At 42.6% G+C, this 7500-nt stretch overlaps 2 protein-coding genes across 2 annotated transcripts in view; both read right to left on the bottom strand.

Moving 5' to 3' along the window:
- Positions 1–1238: 1238 nt before the first annotated feature.
- LOC134440057 (uncharacterized) lies at positions 1239–4989 on the bottom strand. The gene is made up of 8 exons (XM_063189985.1): positions 4733–4989; positions 4191–4368; positions 3530–3606; positions 3251–3431; positions 2825–3073; positions 2275–2446; positions 1706–1854; positions 1239–1417 (listed from the first exon to the last, which is right to left on the bottom strand). Exons 1-8 carry the CDS (start codon positions 4946–4948, stop codon positions 1239–1241), a joined length of 1401 nt encoding a protein of 466 aa, XP_063046055.1. The 5' UTR covers positions 4949–4989.
- Positions 4990–5397: 408 nt separating this feature from the next.
- The window catches only part of LOC134440056 (uncharacterized), a 2756-nt gene continuing 653 nt past the window's right edge, over positions 5398–7500 (bottom strand). Inside the window, exons 2-3 of the mRNA XM_063189984.1 lie at positions 6058–6184; positions 5398–5639 (exon numbers count right to left, since the gene is read on the bottom strand). Of these exons, the coding sequence (XP_063046054.1) occupies positions 5398–5639; positions 6058–6184 (369 nt within the window). The remainder of the gene's footprint in view (positions 5640–6057; positions 6185–7500) is intronic.

Here is a 7500-nt window from a genome sequence, read left to right as displayed (position 1 = left end):
AACCCATTTTAGACCAAAGGGTTGACATGCTTATACAAAAACATACCTCATATTATGTCCATGTGCTGGAACCAAAGTCCACCTACACGAAAAGAAACGCAAGCTTCATATTTTTGTGTAGCCCTGTAGCTTTTCTCAACCCTGTCTGGTTTGTTGTCATTGTAATTGTACAGTATGGCATGTATGATTATATTCTGACAAGCGTGTAATTATTCTCCATGCTCACCTGTTGACTCATTCAATTGCCACTAAAGGTGTTTCATTGATATATTTGCCAGCATTACCTGAAAACTGCCTTTTTGTGTAATAGGTGTCGATGTGGGAATTGCGAGACAATGCCAACAGAAGTTGAAAACAGATGCTGCCTGGAGATCCCTCAGGTAACACCTTATCAGTTAATTTGCAAAACGCTCTGTCCACCATTTTTTATTTTTTCATTACAGTATTGAAACATACTGTTCAAAAGGTCCTGCACCATGTGTGAATTCTTGCCATCCAAATTTTTCTTCAACATACTTTTCCAACCTATATAAAATTCATTTTGCAATGCAATGGAATGCCCAATACAATAATGAAAATGTCCTAACATAATTAAAAAAAATGGAGACACACCATTTTGCAAATAAAACTCTTTGAATGTACAACTTTTGGATCTACCTCTTCCTGAAATAACACTTGGCATTTGCAATCTTTATTAGGTCACAGCACTATTAGGAGAAGTGGCGGGAGACCCAGTATGTATGCTGGATCATCCAGGGTTTGAGACAGTCTGTCTGAATGTGTATTCACTGCAAACCGCTGGGCGAGCATTCAGGTACACATTTGGCCCTCTACGCCTGAGAAGAACCTATCGGTAAGTACTGTAAAATAATTAGTCATAGCCACATACATAAAGGTTACCCACCCAATAGACCCTGATATTTCAAAAATGCAGGCAGTGAAGAGTGTTGGTAGATTTATTTACAAGACAGTTATAACAATCACAAAGAGTAATGAACATGAACATAGGAATATGTAAATATGTACAACATGGCAATAACAGAAGAACAAAATTAGTAAAATAGTAATTAGTAATTTTTTCCCATCTCTTTCCAGGCGCCTCCGGTTTCTGGCCTACAGGCAATTTGTCTTGTGGTGTTGGGGCATATTGGGGCGCAGGGTCCGTGTGGTGATTCCTGCGTGTGTGGTCCTCCGGATCCGCGCCGAGTACCCGGACGATGAAGGACACTACACCGGCTTCAGACTCCCCCACGTGTGAATCTCGACAGGAAGCTCCCAATGACCTCCTCCTTATCCGGCCGATTGAACTGTGCAGACAGGTCCTCTGGGACACGCATGGCCTTCATCGCGTCGGTATAGGGTGCAGGGTTGACAAAGACCTTCTCCAGAATTAGGTCCATCAGGACATCAACGTACCCTTTCCATAAAGAACACACAAACACACACACACACACACACACACACACACACACACACACACACACACACAAACTTCAGTTGGTTATTTGTACATTTCAATGTTTATATTTCTATATATTTATATTTGTTCAATATATTTATGTTTGTTTAGATTTCTATTTCTTGGTTCTTTTACATATTCCTATTTGTTGTAATTTTAATATTTCTATTTGTTGGAATTCATTACAGTAAATTTGATAAAGCCAAACGTAGTTGGACTTGAATTCTTGAAGTTTTGAGGTCGTACCAAAGGTTGGTGGAGTCTTCTGGCGCTTAACAGTGCACTCTCCCTTCTTGGATTTGGGAAAAGAGATCTTGAAGAGAGGTTCACCGTCTGCTGTCTGGGCCTGTGGTCGATTTGCATTTTCATTGAAGTGGATGGCTGCTAAGTACAGTCTGAAAGTGCAAGACACAATGTGTAAACAGTGTTTCCCACAGAATTGCCATTTGTCATGGTGGTTTGGGTTACCTGGTGGAGACATGCATCACCATGGGAAAGCATATGAAGAGCTCTTTCCCAAAATGCTATGACAGCCATTGTCAGTACATTGACAGTACTTTTAATGATTTCAAGAGAGCATCAGGAAGTGTGACATTGGCTGAGATGTACATACCGGTAAGATGTTGAAACATTTAAATGCTGCTTTGGTAGTAACAAAACAAAACATTTTTGAAAGTAGATATAAAGCATTTTGGGAAAAGGCTTTTTATAGATTCTGAAGTGTCATAGGAACTACGCCCTGAAACCCCCTAAAAATATATATTTTTTGGTCTATCAAATAGAAATCACAAGAACTAAAAGGTCAAACATCTCACCTGCAAAGCATTCCAATATAGGGAAAGACAACATTCTTTGGGGCAAATCGGAGGATGACAGCATGGAAAGCTTCTAATGACGAAGTTTGGAGATGTGGGCTGAGTTTTGCCACGTCATTCAGCGTTCTTGTGCTGTTCATCAGCTTATCCAACTTGCTGAGGACCACAGTTTCTGTAGACAATAATTTTTCAGTCATTATAAGAATAAACAAAACAATACACAAGTTAACATCAATGATGCCCAGTAACTGAAGCCTACAACAAAAATGGTAAAGTCTTTTGAGCCTAAGTTCTGTGTGGCCCAGTGATAGGGCAGGATACAGAAATAGCATGGAGACACATAGTACCCCCATGTTCCATACCAGATGCAGTCATAACATGTCCTCCCCCATTCCATAAGTAATGCCACCTTCCCATATGCTCATCAGGCTCAGTAGACTTCCATAGGGTATGAATTGTATGATTCCAATCGGTGACTACACCATACTTTGATACATTACAATTATTCGCTTACTGTTTTGACCTGTAGTCAAATAAATTAAATAAACACCTGGATGGAGGTACTTTGTAGGATCTCTCGTCTGGCGGGCTGCATGTTCACACGCAGGATAGAGCGGATCCTCGTGGGTGTGGATGTCTTGGACGTGGTTAAGCATAGCAGTCCACTTCGCAAGTCTCTCTTCCCCCGAGGTGGTGCCCAATGCCGTGAAATAGACGTGGTTGTTGATGCCTCTTATCCACTTCTTCATCTTCTCACAATCCCTTTGCTTACTGATGGCTTCCAGCTTCTTGGAGAATCCTGTAGAAAAAGATAAATAAATGGCCCTCAGATAAACTACTGAAACAGTATTTTGTACACATTAATGTAAAACACAGCCAGCCTACAACTTGATACAGACAACATGCAAAAGGTTTTTTCTCACCAAAAGCATAACTGAGAATTCAAAAGGAAAAGTTGATAGCAATGACAGTATACCTTTTGCAAAGTGCCAGACATCATAATAATGGTTGACGTTGCTCTCCCTGAGGTACTTCTGCACTTGTGGATGACGGTCTGTGATGATGCAGTCAATGTCAATACCACACGCCTCCAAGAAGTTCAGACTCCGGATCAGGCCCTCCTTCTCCATGTAGCTGCTGCCACCAACCTCATTGCTCTGCGAATACATGACGCACAACATTTATACAAACTGTACAGGCTTTGATTTGAAAATTACAACAACCACTGAAGATCATTTTAAAAAAGCGCACTCACTTGAACCAACTGAATGTCCACAATGGTGTTAGTACGTAAGTCCATCATTGTGTAACTCCCATACTTTGCAGAGTGACCTGTGTTGATCAAAAGGGACATTATTAACCACGAGCCAACATTTGATATTATTTTGTCACTGCTTTTCACCTCAAGGATTAACCATCTTATCCCTGTGTACACTACTACAGTGAATACAATACGATAATAACAATAAAACAACATTTTATTTGGAGTCCATTTCACAACACCCAATGTCACCTTACAACAAAAAAATGGTTACAATAGTAGTATAGGGCATTAATGGTCCAGCAATACATGTCAGTAGAAATAGCAGCAAAACACAGAATCCAACACCAAAAAAAGAAGAAATAAAATCATGACATAAAGCCTTAGTCAGTTTGCATTGTGATAGAAAAGGTGCAGGTGCCACACAGTACAAGCCCTCTTGTAATCCAGAATGGATATTCACAGAAGGAATGTGTCAGAGGAGCGCAAAGAGAGGGTGTCTAAGTAATGGGCGCGGAGGTAGGTTGGAACTGGTGGCGCTGGCCTTTGTAAACAAGCTGGAGGGTTTTGAAGTTCATGCGAGACTAAACAGGAAGCCAGTGCATCTGATGGAGGATGGATGTGTTGTGATACAAAGGTTGTGTGAGGCGTGTACCTGGAGAGTCTGCTCTCATGTCACCACCGAGGATCACGTTGCCTTCCTGGGTTAGCCGCTCTAGAGTTGTGTCCTGCATCACCTTCCAGTGGTGTAGAATTGCCGGTTCGATGAACGCTCTGGCATGGCGACGAAAGGTTTCGTAGCAGAACAGCTGAAGGTTCATAGCATTGAAGACCTGTGAATAATGGGAGATAAATAGTGAAATGAGTGAAAGCCCAACTGGGAAACTCCAACTCCCATTGTCATTGTGACACAGCACACAAGCACAGCACACAAAGTGAACACTGCACACAACGAAATTGCATTTATGCTTCACCCGTGCACGGGTACCACAGTCATGGAGGAGGATGGGGTAGAGAGCACTGGTTAGTTACTCCCCCCACCAACCTGGCAGGTCGGGAGTCGAACCAGCAACCTTGGGGATGCAAGTCTGACGCCCTAACCGCTTACCCATCAATGCCCACTGTTATGATTCAGTGACAGGGAAATTAATTTGAAGTAAACTGCGGTCATTGGAAGCACTATTATGCATAATTTACCTTTTCGATTTGGATGAAGGATGCTCCACTTATGTATACAGCAGATGAAAGCTGTAGATTGCCGGCAGGTGTGCTCCCAAGGACAGGCTGGCTATTCCAGTGTCTTGTGCGTTCACAATTTGTGCACTCCTGCTTCACCGACAGGAACGTCCCCAGCCTCTGTGTCCTGACATCACATGGCCGTGTGCAGAGTCCACATTTTTGGAACAACTCCATGATGCAGCTCTCAAACACAATGAACTTGTTGTCCCGATGGGTGGGCGAGGCCGGAACTTCCATATTTAAAACCACAAATCCCAAAAAAGGAACATTTAGTGTACATTATGCTTGTTTGACCATCACCATTTGGCGAATGGTTTGGAAATGTCTAAGCACATATACAGTTCTATAAGCAAAGTAATGCTGTAAACATCAGTCCCAATAACATTACCATGCAAGAATGACATTTTGACAGTGCCAGAGCCATATGTAAACTTCAAACTAGTCTAGTCTTTTAAGTCAACATAACATTTTCGTTATATTAGTCTTAATAACATTTTCCAGTTATGGATTAATGTTGAGCATGTCCATCAAGTAGCTTTCAATTGTAAATAGGTCATGTCAATGTATAATATGTGTCCCAAACATTTGAACGTTACTGTACTGCACATTTACATCTTAGTCACTTACGACTCTATTGTGGAATCCAGTGTAGCTGCCGTGTAGTTTTCAGGATCATATGTGGAATCATGGTCCAATGGAGCAGCCAATGGAGAACTTGGGCCCTCAAAGGGATCATCCAGCTCTTCCTCCAGGTCAACACGACGACGTTTTGCAGGCCTCTTCAGAGGTGTTGAGGACAGGTCAAACGGGTCCACACTGGGGGTCCCACCCTCCCAATCCTTTGTAGTGACAGTTGCCTGTACAGCTGAGAAAGAGAGATATTTTAGTAACACATTTCAGATAACTAGAACTACACAGACTTACAGCGCCAGTAGGTCTATATCTGGTGTTAGTAAAATGGCTCAGTAATCCTGGACTAGTAGTAGTAGTAGTGCTGTGTGTGCGTGTGTGTGTGCGTGTGTGTGTGTGTGTGTGTGTGTGTGTGTGTGTTGAGTGAGTGAGTGAGAATGTAACATGAACAACAGACAAATTGTGCCTTTTTGACACCCCCATAGCTAGTGTCTGGATACCGGAATTAGTATCTGTATTTGAAATCACTTTGAGCCTACTGTATTAGTTCTGATATATAAATCCTTTTTGATTGATGAATTCTAAAGAACCATTACACAACAAAGCTTTGTAACAGCACAGCAGAAACTACACTGGAAGTGGCAGGTACATACTTCTACTCTTAAAGGGTTTTTTCTTCAATGACTTTTGTGTGGAAGACGTGTGCATGACAATTCGGTCTGTTTGGCAGGCTGCATCTCTTGTACGGGGCGCCTGCATGGACACACTTGATGTTGTGGCCTGTGAAGAGACAAGAGCACTCATTGAGATTTAGACATTCATAATGCACAAACATGCTGACACCCACCCCCCTTGTCCCCCATACACAGCCAGAATAATAAGCATTCCCACATGTCTGCATTAATCCCCCCCACCCCACCCCCCAACCCATATCAATCATATCCAGGCTGAGTTACAGTCAGTAGTTTTGCCCACACTTTCCAGCAGGGTTCGAAATGAGGTTTTTTTCAGCAACCAAAATGGCAAGAAGTTCTTACTAGCCAAAAACTCAGTCGCTAGAAAGTTGGTCAACCAGCCAAATTTAATCATAGTAGGACAACATTTCATCATAGGAGGACAACATAGCACACCAGTATGACCAATGTGTACGTTTACGTGCATGTTGTAAGAAGGCAGTGTGTAAATCAGACATCCCAGGTCTCCCTGAGGGTCAGGGAGTCTACCTGATATTGCGGTGGCAGATGGACACTCCCAACTGATATCACTCCGGACGTGTAGCCCCAGGTGGTTTTATCACTCCCAGACGTTCTATCCCACCCGATTATATTTCACGTATGATCATACACTGCCACATACACGCAATTTAGGGTTAGCGTTAGGTTTAGAGTTAGGTTTAGAAACAAAAAACTAACATCAAAAAGATAACTAGCTCCGTTATATGGCGGTGGGCTCGATAGTCTGGCTAGTGGGAGCGTGCCGACTGGGGAGCGATTGGGGTTGGGAGCGACAATCTGGGAATCCTGATATTGATAGTGGCTGCCTGATACCCGAGAGTCAGAAAACATCTCCATGATTTTAGACTATGCAAGTAACCAGGTTTTTTTTCCAATTGGCAATGCAGGACAGAGAAAGATATAACTCGTGCGACATGCGTGGAATACTTGACATAGATTGCGCGAGCCCACTTCATAGTAGGAAGCCCTGCAGAAGTCCCAGGGAAATAGGCAGGGTTCTATGCAGACTGGACGATAGAAACATGAACATACAAATGTCTAAACACTAATGCCGTTTTGTTTGTCAGGCGTGTCGAGGCTCGATAAGCCTCTCCCTGAAATGAGTTTTTGTAACTTGTGATGTCTGGTAAATCAATGCGTGTAGAGCTCCACACGACGATTAGTGTTCCAGTCATTGCTGCATGCACGGTACCGTCAGCGTTGCTACGACAAGACCCACCCTTCTCCCCTATGCTTTAGCTCTTGTCGCGTTCATAAACTCGGCTTTACGTTGAACACAGTGCACGCAAAATAATGGTTTAAAATGTGTCTGTCCCTCTTGAAAAATGAACGAAAACACGACATTAACTAATGGTTTAGAGG

Source organism: Engraulis encrasicolus, chromosome 23 (genome assembly GCF_034702125.1).
Source record: "Engraulis encrasicolus isolate BLACKSEA-1 chromosome 23, IST_EnEncr_1.0, whole genome shotgun sequence".
In the NCBI taxonomy this organism is placed as follows: domain Eukaryota; kingdom Metazoa; phylum Chordata; class Actinopteri; order Clupeiformes; family Engraulidae; genus Engraulis; species Engraulis encrasicolus.
This window is presented reverse-complemented; position numbering and strand designations above follow the sequence as displayed.